Below are 18,103 nucleotides of genomic sequence, written 5' to 3'. Positions count from 1 at the left end.
ATTATAAGCAACCAAACTAATTCGAATCGACACAGTAACCATGTAATACAAGGAAAAGCAGAGCAGGGAGGGGAATTCAAGGAAAAAGCTCAGCGATAGCCCAGACCATATAGAAGTGTAACACAAGGGAAAACAAGGTCTGCCAGTTCTACTCACAGAACTAAAAGGTAATAAAGCAAGAGGACCAGCACTCACTTGGCATGGGGAACTGTGCTGGGGGCTCCAGTCCCGGCAAAGGGGTGAGATCCCTGCCTCGTGCACAGCTTTTTCTAACACATGTTCACAAGCCCCTAACCTTCCCAATAGAACAGGGTGGGTATTCTGGACAGTACATGAAGCATAATGCTGGGGCAAGAGACTACTTTGTGTTGTATGTGGCTTGGAGCTTAACCATGAGTTATGAGGAATAATTGTCAAGTTATACACTTTGCTGCTTTGGGCTATTATCCAGGATCTTGTCTTGACCAGCAAGTTTTTTTTTTGTTTTTGTCTGTTGTGGGGCTTGAACTCTGGGCCTGGGTGCTGTCCCTCAGCTCTTCAGCTCAAGGTGAGCGCGCTACCTCTTGAGCCACAGAGGCACTTAGGGTTTTCGAGTGGTTTACTGAAGATAAGAGTCTCATGGACTTTCCTGCCAGGGCTGGCTTTGAACTATGATCCTCAGATCTCAGCCTCCTGAGTAGCTAGGATTACAGGCGTGAGCCACCGGCACCTGGCTTGACCAGCAAGTTTTGACAGGAAACCCAGGACTTAGCCAGGACCAAGTTCTGTGCATGAACACCTATAGTTTCAGCAAACTGCAAGCAGTTTTATTGCATTGTGGGAATATGAGAGGCCATTTTACATTTGTAGGTGTCCTGAATTCTGTGGAGCTGCATGAGCGTCACCAGCACTGCTCCCCATCTTTAAGCAGCACAGAGTGCTAGCCAGGGGCATAGACTCTGGAGGCAGACTACCTCTACTTTACTCTGTGTTCCTTCTACCTCTAACATGAGAGAGGCAACAGCATTGCACGCAGGCTGCTGAGGCCTAAAGGAGGAAGCGACAGAAGAGGTGAGAGAGCACTTAAATAGTAGCTCTTACCACCGCCATCACCTTCTAGCAGAGACCCCAAGTATTCACACCTATCTTAAAACTTCAATTTCTAGCTGGGGATTTCCCTTTCCTCTATAGTAAGCTTTTTTTCCCTGCCTATGTGGACCTGTAGGCAATCTATCACTGAGAGACTGCATCGCCTAGAGGGAAAGAACCAGGTCTAACACTAATATGGAAAAACAGGATTGAGCTCAGATATTTAATGATTTTATTTTTAAGGACTATATACATATATACATTCATCAATGTATGTATGATGTATTTGCACTCGGGAGCCTTTTAAAGACAATATCAAAAGCCTACTAAAAGTTATTCTCTATTAAGAGTAAAGTGTAGAAAATAACAAAGGTCAATCTAGGTAGAACTATGCAGAAATGTAAATGGATGTAGGTCTTCACAGTCCAAAGCAGGAAGCTCCCGTCTCCTTCTTCTGCCCTCCTAGGTGTCCTCATAGTAGTATTCTTCATTGGTCATGGAGTTTCAGGCTGTGGCACCAACTATGAAGGGGAGAAGGGAGGAGCAATCACAGGCACTAACGGTAGTTTGCAACAGCATCATCCTCCCCACAGAGTGGAAATTGCTGGGCCTCCTGTTGCTGACTTATGCAATGGCTTCAATCTCCTAGCTTCACATGAACATCAGAAAGATCCTCTGTTCCTTCCAGCTTCAGATTCTGAGGAAAGATCAAGAAACACATGGACTTTGACATACTGAGAATAGAATCATAAATCAAATTCTGAGGTGGCAAGGTAATAACTACAAAGAACAGGCTTTTCTCATAAAGAAAACTGTGGGCTAAGACATGGTGCATGTAGTAGAGAAGCATAAGGCCCTGAGATCAAACCCCAGTGCCACCAGAAAGAAAAAACAATTGTCATGGCAAATGTAACTGACATGAGATACAGGGAGCAGGGTGGAGCCCTCCAGGAGGCACAGCACATACACACTAACCTGTCCACATGCACCCTCCAGGAGGCACAGCACATACACACTAACCTGTCCACATGCACCCTCCAGGCACTCCACCACTACCCTCAGTGTGTCCATGACAGCTACCCTCCCTCTCCCATCTCTGGGCAGCCTCCATCTTCTACCTAACAACCACTCACTACTTCACTAGGCAACTGCTCCTCTTGGAGCTAAACAGCTGTCAGAGGCCTAGCTGAAGATCCTCACAAACAAACAAAAAAAACCACATTTTTTTGTTGTTGTCAAAGTGATGTACAGAGGGGTTACAGTTATATAAGTAAGTTCATTTCTCCTCCCCCCACCTATTTTTTTGTCAGTCATAGAGCCTGAACTCTGAGCCTGGGCACTGTCCCTCAACTTTTCAGCTCAAGGCTAGCGCTCTACCACTTGAGCCCCAGCGCCACTTCTGGCTTTTTCTGCTTATGTGGTGCTGAAGAATTGAACCCAGGGCCTCATGCATGCAAGGCAAGCGCTCTACCACTGAGCCACCTTCCCAGCCCAATAAGTACATTTCTTGTCAAACTTGTTACCCCTTCCCTTATGTTTCTCCTACTTTCCCTCCCCCTCCCAAAGATCCTTTTTTGCCACAACTACCCTGTCCCTACTTTGTACATCTGGCAGGGTTTTTTGCAGCTCAGATCTTTTTTTTTTTTTTTTTTGGTTGTGAGGCTTGAACTCAGGGCCTGGGTGCTGTCCTTGAGCTCTTTTCCTCAAGGCTAGTGCTCTACCACTTTGAACAACAGTTCCGCTTTTGATTTTCTGGTGGTTAATTGGAGATAAGAGTGTCAGACTTTCTTTCCAGTCTCCTGAGGATTACAAGCAGGAGCCACAGGTACTTACTACAGCTCAGGTTCTAAAAGTTGTTAGGTGCTATGGATGTAGCTCAGAGGTATAGTGCCTGAGGTCCTTTAGCCTTGGCCAATCAGTTCCATGCTGCTGGCCATGGAGCAGAGGGTCCCAAATCTACCACTGGATCCCAAGCCCAGTCACTGCAAATCTGAGGGGAGGTTATTACCAGAGAGACAGCCCAGAGTGAGAGAGAGAAGGAAGGCCAAAAGAATGGTTCTGGTATGAAATACTAAGAGAAGATTTCCCTGGGCAACCATTGGTGGCTCATGCCTGTAATCCTGGCTACTCAGGAAGCTAAGATCTGAGAATCTGATTCAAAGCCAGCCTGGGCAGAAAGTCCATGAAATTCTTATTTCTAATTAACCACCAAAAACCTAGAAGTAGAGCTGTGGCTCAAGTAGTAGAGCATTAGCCTTGAGCAAAAGAAGCTCAAGGATAGTAGCATCCAGGTCCTGAGTTCAAGCCCTAGGACAGGTGCACACGGACAGGCACACGTGCACACGCACACACACACGGAAAAAAAAGAAATAGAAGGGATAAAAATAAGAAGTCAAAGCATCCTTATTTGCAGACAAATATGATCCTATACTTAAAAGGCCTTACAGAGTCCACCAAAAAACTAGTGTGAAGATACAAAAATCAACATACAAAAAAAATCTACTACCTTTTCTATATGTACCAATAACAAAACAAAACCCATGTGGGCACCAGAGGCTTATGCCTGTAATTCTAGCTACTCAGGAGGACATCAGTTCAAGGCTAATCTGGGTTAAAAAAAAAAAAAAAAAGTCTGAGACTCCATTTCCAAAATAATTGGTAAAAAGTAGGGCTAGAAGCACGGCTCAACTGACAGAGTACCAGCTGAACAAGCAAGCCAAACAAAAGCCAGACCCTGAGTTTTCAAACCCTGGTACTGGCAAAAAACAAATAAGGATTAAACTAACCAAGGACACAAAAGACTCCTCCCATTAAAACTATAAAACACTTAAGAAACTGAAAGATGGAAAAACTTCACACGTTCATGGGTTGGCATAAAGTGTGGAAATGGCTATGTTACCAAAAGCAATCTACAGACTGATTCAATGCAATACCCATTGAAAAAAAATTCCATTAACATTCTTTACAGAAATAGAAAAGTCAATCCTAAAATTCACATGGAAGCACAAAGACCCTGAGCAGCCAACTCAAGCTAAGAAAAAGAAAGAAAAAAGAATAATGCTAGTGGTATCACAATACCTCACTTCAAACCATTTCAGAGATATAGCAGCAACAACAACAAAAAAAACGCCAAGTACTGACACAAAAAGAGATATAGATAAATGGAATAAAAAAAAGTTCCAAGAAATAAAATCACACTGCTATAGGCAAAACAACTGTGCCAAAAGCACACACTAGAGGGAAAAAAAAAGCAGCCTTTTCAACAAATGATGCTGGGAAAACTAGATGTCTACATGTCCAAAACTGAAGGTAGCAGATTTCAACAGATTTCTCAATCTGTTGAAAAAAAAAAAATCAATTCATAATGGATCAAATACCTTAAGGTAAGCCCTGAAACTACTATGGGAAAATACTTCAAGACACAGAAATAGGTAATGACTGAGAGAGACTCTAAGCTCACAAAATCACAGCAAGAAATGGCAGGTAAAATGTTACTTTAAAAGTTTCTCCAATCAAAGGAAATAATAAGTGAAGAGATAGCCTATAAAATGGGGGAAAACCTTCACCAGCTAGTTATCTAACAAAGGATTCATATTCACAATATATGAAGAACACAGTGCTAGGTGTAGTGGTACATGCCCATAAGCCAGGCTACTCTGTAGATGGAGACTGGGAAGATGGCAGATTGAGGCTAGTATGGGCAAACTGTTAACAAGATATTACCTCAATAAAAATGCTAGGTATAAGCCAGGCACTAGCTACTCAGGAAGCTGAGATCTGAGGATTGTGGATCAAAGCTAGCCAGGGCAACAAAGTCCCTGAGACTCTCATCACCAATGAACTACCAAAAAACCAGAGGTGGAGCTATGGCTCAAAATGATATAGCACTAGCCTTGAGCAAAAGAACTTAAGGACAGTACCCAAGGCCAAAGTTCAAGCCCCACGACTGACCAAAAAAAAAAGAAAAGAAATAGTTGGTGCTGGTTGTTTATGCCTATAATCCTAGCAATTCAGAAGTTGAAGATCTGAGGATTGCAATTCAAAGCCAGCCTGAGCAGGAAAGTCTGTGAGACTCTTATCTCCAATTAATCACCAAAAGAGCTGGAAGGAGAGCTCTGGCTCAAGTGGTAGAATGCTGGCCTTGAGCACAAAAGCTCAGAGGGCACCCAGACCTGAGTTCAAGCCCAGGACCAGTGTAAAAAGAGAGAGAGAGAGAGACAGACAGACAGACAGACAGACAGAGACAGAAAGAGGAGAAAAAATACACACTAAGCAAGGGTACTGTGGTCCCTGCTTATAATCCTAGCTACTCAGGAAACTGAGATCTGGATTGTGAATTGAGGGCAGTCTAGGTATAAAAGTCCACTATACTTCATCTTCAAAATAATCAGCAAAAGATATGGCTGGGGTACAAATCAACTGGTAGAGTGCCAGCAGCGCAAGGCCCTTAGTTCAAACCCTAGTACCTCAAAACAAAAAACAAAACAAACCCATCATAAATACATCACCACTATTTTCTATGTATAAAAGTTTTGCAATAGCTCTTAGCAAGAAGTACTCTCTTTTGCTGATACATGCTGTTTGAATTTAGGACAGCCAGGCACCAGTGGCTCATGTATGTAATCCTAGTTACTCAGGAAGCTGAGATCTGAGGATCGTGGTTCAAAGCCAGCCCACGCCAGGAAAGTCTGTGAGACTCATCTCCAATTAACCAACAGAAAACCAGCAGTGGCGCAATGGTAGAGAGCAGAGCTGAAGAGCTGAGGGACAGTGCCTAGACCCAGAGTTCAAGCCCAAAGACCAACAACCAAAACAAAAAACAAAAAAGAACTATGCTCCTGGAGAACACAGCAACCTTCCAAGTTCACTCATTCACTGCCACAACCCAGCCCAGTCCTCTATTGTGGACTGGATGGCTGGGGATACTAAATGACACCAAGTTCCTAGGAATACCCAAATGAGGGTTGGTTGCTCTCACTGTTGTGCCCTGGCTGGTACCAAAGGATTGTAAGAAGATGGCATCCTGTCTGTTCTCTCAGTAACTGCCCCAGGACCAACAAAAAAAAATAAATAAATAAGTAATTGTACATGAGAGTAAATGTTCTCAACTGAGTAACTCTCAATTTTGGCAGGAATAGGGATTGAACTCAGAGCTTTGCACTTGCTCAATCACTTGAGCTATACCTTTAGGCCTGTTTTTTCCCCCTCCCAGTCATGGGGCTTGAACTCAGAGCCTGAGTGCTGTCCCTGAGCTCTTCAGCTCAAGGCCAATGCTCCACCACTTGAGCCACAGCACCACTTCTAGTTTTCTGGGGGTTTATTGGAGATGAGAGTCTCATGGACTTTCCTGCATAGGCTGGCTTTGAACTGTAATCCTCAGATGTCAGTCTCCTGAGTAACTACGATTATAGGCATGAGCCACCAGCAGCCAGCCAGGCCTGGTTTTGTTGTTGCTGTTCCTCATAACTCGTAAGTGTCTGATGCCAATGGGTTTTTGTCTCCTACACACACACACACACACACACACACACACACGCTCACCCTGAACCATGATTTCAACCTAGGGCCTCATGCTGTGGTTCAGACTACACTGGTACTCTACCACATGGACACCTTCTCCTGCCTGGCTTTTTGCTGGTTAACTGGAGGTAAGAGTCTCTTGGACTCTTCTGCCCAAGTAGGCCTGGAACCATGATCTTCCAGGTCTCAGCCTCTTGAGAAACAGATTACAGACCTGAGACTCTAGTACCCAGACAGGCTTTTGCTTTTCTTTTTGTCAGGAGTAAGTACAATTCAGGAAGACCACTCATGTAAAAGATGTAACTTCTTACATAACATTCCAATAGTTTTGTTTTTGTTTCTGTCAGTTATGGGGCTTGAACTCTGGGCCTGGGCCCTGTCCCTCAGCTCTTCAGCTGAGGGTAGTACTTTACCACTTGAGCCACAGTGCCACATCTGGTTTTCTGGTGGTTAATTGGAAGTAAGAGTCTCAGGGACTTTCCTGCCAGGGCTGGCTTTGAACCCTGATCCTCAGATCTCAGCCTCCTGAGTAGCTAGGGTGCCACTGGCACCCAGCTTCCAATAATGTTTTACAACCTTAGTTGTAAATGCTAAATTTAACAGGTAAGCCAAGAGTATTTCAGAAAAACTCAGGCCAATTTAAAACTTAGTTGTTAACTTACTTCTAGTTTCTAATTTGATATCGCTTTGATGCTTATAAGCTAAACAACTAAAAAAAAAAAAATTCAGATAAATAATACTGTCCAAGTAAAATATTAACTATCCTAAAGAATAAGTTTATATAGTACTAAATGTACATGATCTGAATTTGTAACATGAAATTAAAAAGCAAAGATTTTAAATAAAATAAAAAATATTCCTCCTTTCTATGGTACATAGCTCTGCACCGTGCTGCTCACTGTTCTGGGGCACCACACCCACCTGCTGTTGCCCCCAGAGTTACTGCTCTTCTTCCTGCAGTGGTTTTCCTGCCATTCTCACCTCTGTCTCTGCCATCTTACCACATCTTGACTATGGCACAGGCAAAGATCAGCATTTAACATGTTCAGCACTCAGTGAAGCAAAAGTACTTCACATTCTCAGGTTGGAGAGTGAAAAAATCCCAATTCCATTGTCTCAAATGTTCTTGTTTAGATCCTCTTCACTATTTTCATTGCTAGTAAAACCCGATGGTCTTTTTCTCAGCTACACCTCTGTTCCGAGTTAATTTGGGGTTGAATGTACTGTGTAAGTCAGTTTTTTGCTTGTTTTAAAACAGGGTCTCGCTATGTAGCTCAGGCTAAAATTTGTGATGCTTCTTCCTCTGTGTTATGAGTGATGGATTACAGTCATGTGACACCCTAATTAAGTCATCCTAATTAAGATATTACATGAGCCATTTTTGCTCTTATCTTTTCCAAAATTATATTATTTCTATAGCTAGCATAGAGTCCATGGAAGATCTGGTAAAAAGTTCTAGTAAGTTGACAGGAAAAGAGCACAGTTGAACACTCACTCCTACCTTACCCAATAACCTACCTTTTCATTGGCTAAATGCAGGAGACAGGCAAAAGCCAGAGGTATGGAGAGATTCTTAGCCATGAGGGGAGGGAGGCTGGAAACAAAGGGGAAAATTTTGAGTAGGTTACTGAAATTTGAAGAACAAAGACTCTTTCATAAAGTATGACTAATATACATATACAATAACAAAACTAATGAGAACAAATACTTCAGATGCATCTTATAAACAAGTCAGACCAGTTTCATATTTAAAATTAAATACCTCCTATTTCAGGCACTGGACCACAAAGACATGAATTTTTGTTGCTATTGTATTTTTTGGCATTGCTGGAGGTTTGAACTCAGAGTCTTGTGCTTGCTAGGGAGGTACTCTAGCACCTAAGCCCTTCTGACAGCCCTTGTGGGTTATTTTGTCTCACTATATAGTCCAGGTTGGTCTCAAAGTTGTGATTCTATCCATTTGCTATGAAGATAAAGCAGAGAAACTGAGACAGGTATTACTTATATAAAGCAGGCCTCCAACAGCAAGCCCATCATTCTAGCAACTCTTGCTGAGCATTCTTAGCCAGGGACCAGAGGGAGACAGACAGGTGCTACTGCTTGCCCTGAGTTTACCAGTACTCACCTCTTCTGTAGGTCCTTTGTGAGCCCACTGAGCATCTTCCCATCAGCTACCATCTCTGAGGGCTCTTCCTTGCCATTTTCACTGTGGTTTGCCTAACAAAAGAAGCATAGCTACAGGTTGGACATTTAAAGCTGGTTCATGTCTGAAAGAACAACAGAAACTTACAAAGCTGGATTTCCAACAAAGAAAGTTTACATCCAGCACCTATGGCTTATGTTTGTCATCCTAGCTACTCAGGAGGCTGAGATCTGAGTGTTACGGTTCAAAGCTAGCCTGGGCAGAAAAGTCTTATGAGACTCTTATCTCTAATTAAGCAACAAAAAGCTGGAAATGGAGCATGGAGCTGTAGCTCAAGTGGTAGAGTAATAGAAGTTCAGAGGCAGTACCCAGGCCCTAAATTCAAGCTGACCTCCCCCCCCCAAAAAAGGAAAAAGTTTACATCTGAATGAAAGAAAAGTAACCACTTTGCTATTCTTTAAGAAAAATAATGTATAAAGGATTCAGTGCTTCAGTCCTGAATAACACTGAAATTAACCCATAGGTGGACAACATGAATGCCAATAGTGGTATGATCTGGGTAAAGGATGTGAGAAAAACTGTCTTTTCTATCAAAGTGTGTTGCTTAAAAGTTCCTGCTTTGGCTCAGTGGTTTCACTGTTGTTAAGGAAAAGACGACCACCGTTGGGAGAAGGTAAGGTTTTTGTCTTAAACTGGTTTATTTTCAAGATGGACCTGACACACCTTAGATTGTTTTTGAAACAGCAGTGAGTGAGGGTACTGTTAATCTTATTTCAAAATAACCTTATGTAAATACATTTTACCCTATTCAAACTAGCCAATCACAAGCAGACTTTGAACCAATCTTCACAAAGGGGCAGAGCCTGATGCATTAGGGATAGAGAAGCAGCTTGCCTGCTCTGTGCTTGCCTGTCAGATTTTTGAACCCTTCTGCAGCAGTAAATTTTGTCTTGCATCTTAGAGAGAATATTAATTTTTTCTTCTTTTTTTTTTTTTTTGTCGGTCATGGGGCTTGAACTCTGGGCTTGGGCGCTATCCTTGTGCTCTTCAGCTCAAGGAGAGCGCTCTACTGCTTGAGCCACAGCACCACTTCCTAATTTTTTAATGTTTGTTTGTTTGCCATCCAGGGGCTAGAGCTCAGGGCCTGGGCACTATCCCTGAGCTTCTTTTGCTCAAAGCTAGCACTCTACCACCTGACCCACAGTGCTGCTTACAGCTTTTCCTGTTTATGTGGTACTGAGGAATCGAACCCAGGGCTTCATGCATGCTAGGCAACACTCTACCACTAAGCCACATTCCCAGCCCCATACATAGAGGGCATATTATAATAAGGGGAAACCACAAAGGGTCTTCTAGAATCCCTTGCTGAGGAGGGGAACTAGGAAAATAAATAAAAACCATAATGATTTTTGGCTTTGACTAAACTCTACTCCAAGAGGCATCATGGAATCTATTCATGCTCAAAAGTAAAATCAAGTTTGTCACTTAAATAAAAAATAGCTTCCTACCACCTCAGTAAATCTTTTCACAGACAAGCAGTGTGCAGAGATTTGCCTTGAAATAAGCTGTAATGTGTACATGGGGATACAGGATGAGTAATGGGAAGGATAGAATTAGAAAACAGTGTAATGAACCATGAACAGATACTGGGAGTGTAGGGGTTCATTACACTAGTCTGTTACTTTTCTCTCTAAACTTCTATTTTTGTATGTTTGACTATTTCCTTTGTGTGTATGTATGTATGCATGCACGCACACATGTGTGCACACACATTAGTCCTGGGACTTGAACTTGGGGCTTGAGTGTTTTTTTTCTCAAGGCTAGTAGCTAGTGCTCTACACTTGAGCCACATCTCCACTTCTGGGGTTTGTTTTGTTTTATTGGCAATTAATTGACAATAAGAGGCTCACAGACTTTCCTACTTGTGTTAGCTTCAAACCACTATCCTCAGATCTTAGCTCACAAGTAGCTAGGATTATAGGCATGGAGTCAATCAGTACCTGGCCTTGACTGTTTTTCTAATCAAGTCTCATTATATAGCCCACACTGCCCTCCAAGTTGTGATCCTCCTGCCTCGGCCCAAATACTAGGATTATAGCCATTAATCACCACATCTGACTGGATTTTTTATTTTGTGGCAGTCTTGTTATGTAGTCCAGGCTGGCCTCGAACTCCTCATCTTCCTACCTGAGCCTCCCAAGTTCTGGGATTACAGGAACACACAAGTATGCTCGACTCACTTTCTATCCCATCCCATCCCATTCCATCCTCTTTTTTTTTTTGTCAGTCATGGGCCTGAACTCTGGGCCTGGGCACTGTCCCTCAGCTCTTCAGCTCAAGGCTGGTGCTCTACCACTTGAGCCCACAGAGCCACTTCCAGTTTTTTCTGTTTATATGGTGCTAAGGAATCAAACCAGGGCCTCATGCGTATGAGGCAAGCACTCTACCACTGAGCCACCTAGACCTCCATCCTCTTTTTTAAAGATAGTCTTACTATGTAGCCCATGCTGGCCTAGAATTGACCGTGTAGTTCATGGTCTCAAATCCACAATTCTCCTGGCTCAGCCTCCTAAGTGTTGACGTTATAGTTGTGCACCACTAACCCTGGCTCTTTTTTTAAAATTAGAATATTTTTCTTCTTTCTCTCCCTCTCTCTCTCTCCCTCTCTCTTTGCAGAGCTGAGGACCAAACTCAGAGCCTTACACTTGCCAGGCAAATGCTATTCCACTGAGCACTGAATAAACCCTAGAGCATTTTTATTTTTATTTTATTTATTTCTTTTTCTTTTTTGTCTGTCATGGGACATGAACTCTTGGCCTGGGCACTGTCTTTCAGCTCTTCAGCTCAAGGCAAGTGCTCTACCACTTGTGCCACAGCGCCACTTCTGGTTTTCTGGCAGTTTATTGGAGATAAGAGTCTCACAAACTTTCCTGCCCAGGCTGGCTTTGAACCGTGATCCTCAGATCTCAGCCTCCTGAGTAGCTAGGATTACAGGCATGAGCCACTGGCGCCCAGCGAGCATTTTTCTTATATCTGCATCTCATTCTGTTTTACTTAACAAGGTCCTATGAATGTGACTATTGTTTAGATTTCTTTCTTTTTATTGGTGGTCTTAGAATTTGAATTCAGGACTTCGCACTTCCTAAGAAGGCATTCTACCACATGAGCCATGTCTCTAATCCACTTTACTCTAGTTACTTTTGAGATATGGTCTCACTTTTTTCCTGGTATATCCTGGACCTCAATCTTCCTATTTACTATTCCTACTCTAACTGGGATAACAGGTATACATCATCACACCCAGCTTATAGTTTTGATCTTAAATGTTCCACAAAGATCCACGTGTTAAAGGAATGGACCACACCTGGCAGTACTGGGTAGGAGGTGGTAAAACTTTAAGAGGTAGGCCCACTGAAAGGTCATTAGGCTATGAAAGTGTACTCTTGAAGGAGATACTGAGACGCATCACCTTGTTCTTCCTTTCACATTTTGCAATGAAGCGTATGACCTGGCATCACCATGTACTTCTGCTATAATGTATCATCACAGGGCCAAAGCAATGAGGTCAGCCAATCATGGAGAGAAACTTCTAAAACTGTGAGTCAAAATAAGCAAATACCTGATTAGCTCAGATATTTGTTACAGTAACAAAACTCAGTTACTGAAGTTTTCTCTGATGTACCCAAGATTATATGGTATAAGTTCCTGAAATCATTCTTGAATTTTCACTACTTAGGTGAGAGAGTGTTAAAAGTAGTTGAGTTTGTAAAGCTTAGAATATATTTTGGGCAGGAAAGGTCCAGAAGAGGAGTAAAGCATCTAGTAAACTGAGAAGTCCATTAAATTGGAGAAAGTTAATCAAGGTCTTATCTAATTCTCAAGGAGGAATATAACAGCACAATTGTTTTCCTACTGCTTTTCTACTGAGAATACATATCCCAAATCGGAACTATTACATCACAGGATTTGTAAAAAAAAAAAAATTTTGGGAGCTGGGAAGGTGGCTCAGTGGTAGAGCGCTTGCTTTGCATGCCTGAGGCCCTGGGTTCGATTCCTCAGCACCACATAAGCAAAAAGAAAAAAGCCGGAAGTGTCGCTGTAGCTCAAGTGGTAGAGTGCTAGCCTTGAGCTGAAGAGCTGAGGGACAGCACCCAGGCCCAGAGTTCAGAACCCATGACCGGACCAAAATAATAATAATAATAATAATAATAATAATAATAATAATAAATTTTATGGCACTTGAGCTATAGTTATCATTTATTTCCAAAAATTAAATTGCTATCTGCAATTGGTTGGATAAGTACTTCAAATTTTCCTCATTTCAATAGTGAACAAGTATTAGCTTAGCTACTAAACTGCTGTTGTTTAAAAGCAGCATGGAAATGCTTTCATTTGTATATTTTCCTCACCAGTAATGCTAAATGCTGTCTGAGGCACTAGTTCGCCACCTGTGTCACCTTTGATGTGACCTACATTAGGTGCATTTCTCTTACAGATGATATATCTTCTGAGACCTGGGAATATTAACTACACTGAGGCATGGTGGAACTGTATACATCAGCCTCCCCTCCCACACACTTCAATGGGCACCATTACCTACCTCATTATCTGCATCCTTTCTGGAGAAGTCCGTCAACAAACTCCACATGTTCCGCTTCAACTTTTTCATGTCCATCTTCTTGGCAGTCTTGGCATAATGAATTTCAATTTTATTTACCTGAAATAGTACATAACAAAGTAAAACAAAGCAGAAAGAAAAGCATCTACTATTGAATTTTGTAAAAAGAAAAGTCGGTAGTTAGAATAAAAAATCAAGTTTCTACCATGAACTATAGAGCTCTCTTTGAGAATACTAAGAATCTTTCATGAAAAACATTGCTTTTTGAGGTCTTGCTATGTATCCCAAACTGGTCTCCAATCTCAATCTTTAAGCTTCAGTCTTTCAAGGGCTAGGATTTCACATTTCTTTTTTCCTTCTTTTTTTTTTGGTCAGTCATGGAGCTTGAACTCTGGGCCTGGACACTGTCCTTGAGCTCTTCAGCTCAAAACAAGCGCTCTACCTCTTGCTACAGCACCACTTCCAGTTTTCTGGTGGTTAATTGGAGGTAAGAGTCTCACAGACTTTCCTGCCTAGGCTGGCTCTGAACCGCAATCTTCAGATCTTAGCCTCCCGAGTAGCTATGATTACAGGCGTGAGCCACAGGTGCCCGGCCTTGCATTTCTTTTTGATAAGGATAATCTCCATTAAAGCTAACTTGGAATTCCTATGTGAAAAAATAAATGGATAAAAGAATAGTGAAAGCATCAGGCCTGCCACCTGGTATGGAAAAAAACAATGTTTAATGTGTGGTAATTTAACATGAACTAAATTTGGCCAACAATTTTCAGAGCCATATAGCTAGCACTGCATTAGCATATAAAGCTGTTCTTTAACAGCTTTCATTCACATACTTTATTTGGGTGACCAGTTCATTCCTAGTTATACCACCAAGATCTTAGGAGCTAGATATATAGCTCAGTGGTACAGCACTTGCCTAGCATGCGTGAGGGGCCTGGGTTTGATACCTACCACTGCAAAAATAAATTTAAAAGAATAAAATTTGCCAGGTGCAATGACTTATGGCTATAATGCTAACTACTCAAAAAGTAGATTGGGAGGATCACAGTTTGAGTCTAGCCAAAGCAAAAAGTTACTGAGATCATATTTGACAGTCTTTTTTGTCAGTCATGGGGCCTGAACTCTGGGCTTAGGTGCTGTCTCTCAGCCCTTCAGCTCAAGGCTGGCACTCTACTACTTGAGCCACAGCATCACTTCTGGCTCTTTCTGCTTATGTGGTGCTAAGGAATCCAACCCAGGGCCTCATGCATACAAGGCAAGCACTCTACCACTGAGCCACCTTCCCAGCCCCGTATTTGACAGTCTTTACCTCCTATTTCCTATATGGGGAGCGGAAAGTATTTCTCTTTTTTTCCTATTTTTCCCCACTACAACCTTGTCCTACTAAAACAAATTCTTGCTTTACAAAAGAAAGGGCTAGAGAATAGGAGGGGCGGGCGGGGGAAAAAAAAAAGGGCTAGGGGCTGGGAAGGTGGCTCAGTGGTAGAGTGTTTGCCTTGCATGCATGAGGCCTTGGGTTCGATTCCTCAGCATCACATAAGCAAAAAGAACAAAGCCGGAAGTGGCGCTGTGGCTCAAGTGGTAGAGTGCTAGCCTTGAGCTGAAGAGCTGATGGACAGTGCCCAGGCCCAGAGGTCAGGCACCACGACCAGACCACCCCCCACAAAAAAAAAGAAAGGGTTGGGATTGTGGCTTAGTGATAAGAGTGCTTGCCTCACATGCATGATGCACTGGGTTTGATTCCTCAGTACCACATACACAAAAGAAGCCAGAAGTGGTGCTGTGGCTCAAGTAGTAGAGTACTAACTTTGAGTAAAAGAAGCTCAGGCACAGTGCCCAGGCCCAGATTTCAAAACCCAGTACTGGCAAAAAAAAAAAAAAACCACCTCCAAAGTCCTTTTTGGAAACAGCAAAAAGGACTGGAAGAATGGCTCAAGACGTGGAGTACTTGCTTAGCAAGCACAAGGCCCTGAGTTCAAGCTTCAGTAAGAGCTGACATAGAGATGAGTTAAATGGATTTCCCACACAATTTCATCTACTTCATCCTTACCTTCTGAGGCTCAGCTACAAGGTTTGATTCCCCATACGTGGTGATATCTATTCCTTCATTTTCAGGAGTGTCACCATTCTCTTCGGCTGTCTTAGGTGTATGGCAGGGATAAGATGTGAGGTCAAAGGTCCCAACAGGTCCCTCATATAGATTTTCTGCTTCTTCACCATCACTTTCAGCAACCTGAACAAAGAAACAGCTCTTGAGGTTTGGCAGAGGCTGTCAGGTCTTAGAAACATCCCTGCAACAGACTCCAAGTATACAAAGCAAGAAGAGACCATCTGAGAGTCTGTTAATCTGAGACTCACTGAGTCACACCAAGATGGATTTTTTTTCATTTCTTCTTGTTTCTCCTGAGCCCCACTAGAAAAGTATCTGTTATCAGCCCAAGCCCTCTAAAGCAGAGGTTAAAGGAATTCAATAATCACAATGTCCAATGTCCCTTAACTTTCTAGTCAGTTGAAGATTTCATTTTACAGAAAATTTTCCTGAAATACTGGAGACACCTATGTACTCACCCAAAAGAACAGAGAATAGGTATAAAAGCTGCAGTTCAGTGGTAAAAGCACATAAGTTAAGACTTCTATTCTAACCCTACCAAAAAAAAAAAAAAAAAATGCAGCACAGGAGATTTCAGGAATTGTCTATTGGGCAGCAAGGAGTATCTAGCAGTCAGTGAGAAAGCCAATCACAGAAACAAGTCCAGAGTGCATGCATGAGAATATCCCAGGGCAGAGGTGGGAGTGGGGTGGATGTCGTCTTTTAATAGGCTTTTGGGGTGACTCATATGCGTACTGAGGTTTAACAAACACTGGCCAAGGGTCAAGCTGAATTTTCACTAAAATATATCAACCAAACTCTTCTCCAAGCATAAATAAATAAGCAGACTAAGTTATTCCAGTTCTTTTCCCTCTCCCCACCTACAGGAGGTAAGGAGGAGGCCTATATTCTCGTCCTTTCTGTTACTTATATTCATTGCCTCATTAGTAGATTCATTAATGAGAAATGGAAATTATTAATATAAACCAAGAACTAAAGATGAAGAGTGGCTTGTACAAGTTCACAATAAGATAACCATGTGGAATTAAAATCAGAGCTAGAAGCCTAGTCTCTACTAGATCACATCACCATCACGTCTATTTGTTTGTCATTTAGCCAAAACATTAGCTCCTTATAGCAGGAAGAGAATTCCTTGCATATTCCTCTGAAATCACAAAACAGTCAGGATTAGTGCTGCATAGGACAGGCTAGACTCTAGATAAGTGTGTCCAATGCTTGCTGCATACAGGGTGTGTAAGTCAAGCCAGAGCTGAGTGTTTCCTAAGTTTTGTTTAGTATCCTGCACTGAAGCACAACTAGCAGCCAGAAAATCCCCATTAGATTCAAAATTCCCACAATCCTCTACCATATTGTAGGTAAGATGAAAAATGGAAGAAAACATCATCTACTTAGAAGAAATGATAGAACTCTTATTCCTCTTCACCTGTAGTCCAGGGCAAAAGTTGGAGGTGTCATTAGGGTTGTTGTAATCATAGTCTTCAATGTCTTCATAATGCTCAGTCTCTGCCTTCTGGCCTTGGGCCATCTTCAGAACCTAGAAAACATGAAAGAAAAATTGCAAAAAGCAACTTTTAGATAAGCAGCTATTGAATGAGGCTGGAAAAATGAAGCTTGATTTTTTTTTAATATAATTTTATTGTAATTAAGATATTGTAGGTACTAAATGGGCAAGGGAACTAAAGAGAGACTTCTCAGATGAAAAAATAAAAATGGCAAAGAAACACATGAGGAAATGTTCACCATCCCTGTTTGTGGAAGGAAATGCAAATAAAGACAACCCTGAGATACCACCTTACCCCGGTCAGAATGTCCCACATCCTCAAGTCAGCCAAAGACAAATGCTGGAGGGGATGCGGAGAAAGAGGAACCCTATTACACTGCTGGTGGGAATGTACACTTATACAACCACTTTGGAAAGTAGTCTGGAGGGTCCTCAGAAAGCTAAATATTCACCTCCCTTCTGACCCAGTTATACCACTTCTAGGAATTTATCCTGAACAACAGGAACCAGCATACAAGGACACATGCAGGTACCTCCATGTTTATTACATCACTGTTCACAATAGCCAGGATATGGAAACAACCCAGATGTCCCACCACAGATGAATAGATCCAAAAATTGTGGTATCTATACACAATGGAATATTATGTAGCCATTAGAAATGGCAAAATAATGACATTTGCAGGGAAATGGATGGAGCTAGAAGAAATCGTGTTGAGCAAGGTAAGCCAAGAGCAAAGAGACAAATGGTACATGGTCTCCCTGATAAGTGGATGTTAAATCCAAAATGTTAGGTGATATGACAAAATTAACAAACAAACTTAAAAAACAAAGGAGGGGCTAGGAAGGTGGCTCAGTGGTAGAGAGCTTACCTTGCATGCATGAGGCCCTGGATTCGATTCCTCAGCACCACATAAGCAAAAAGAAAAAAGCCAGAAGTGGCACTGTGGCACAAGTGGTAGAGCGCTAGCCTTGAACTGAAGAGCTGAGGGACAGCGCCCAAGCCCAGAGTTCAGGCCCCACGACCGGACCCAAGAAAAACTCATCTGGTCAAATCATTACTAAATAACCCCATGCTGCTGATCACATGTATGGTATGGTATGTATGTGTACACCGGTAGGGAACTAGGAAGATGACACAGA

The 18,103-nt window shown here is 42.2% G+C and overlaps 1 protein-coding gene across 2 annotated transcripts in view; it reads right to left on the bottom strand.

Annotated features, from left to right (window-relative positions):
* The window catches only part of Ncaph (non-SMC condensin I complex subunit H), a 62,310-nt gene that overhangs the window by 13,678 nt on the left and 30,529 nt on the right, over window positions 1–18,103 (bottom strand). Inside the window, exons 13-18 of one of the 2 annotated variants that reach the window (XM_042695411.1) lie at window positions 16,883–16,993; window positions 15,400–15,582; window positions 13,332–13,448; window positions 8,714–8,805; window positions 8,107–8,182; window positions 1,680–1,765 (exon numbers count right to left, since the gene is read on the bottom strand). In XM_042695411.1, coding sequence (XP_042551345.1) covers window positions 1,706–1,765; window positions 8,107–8,182; window positions 8,714–8,805; window positions 13,332–13,448; window positions 15,400–15,582; window positions 16,883–16,993 — 639 coding nt within the window. In that variant the 3' untranslated portion in view covers window positions 1,680–1,705. Of the gene's footprint in view, window positions 1–1,283; window positions 1,766–8,106; window positions 8,183–8,713; window positions 8,806–13,331; window positions 13,449–15,399; window positions 15,583–16,882; window positions 16,994–18,103 lie in introns of those variants that run through there. The other variant, XM_042695409.1, reaches the window with a different exon arrangement.

The sequence above is a fragment of the Dipodomys spectabilis genome, unplaced genomic scaffold (assembly GCF_019054845.1).
Source record: "Dipodomys spectabilis isolate Male_0828 unplaced genomic scaffold, ASM1905484v1 ptg000187l, whole genome shotgun sequence".
Taxonomy (NCBI): Eukaryota; Metazoa; Chordata; class Mammalia; order Rodentia; family Heteromyidae; genus Dipodomys; species Dipodomys spectabilis.
The sequence above is the reverse complement of the archived record's forward strand: the minus strand, read 5'-3'. Positions and strand labels throughout refer to the sequence as shown.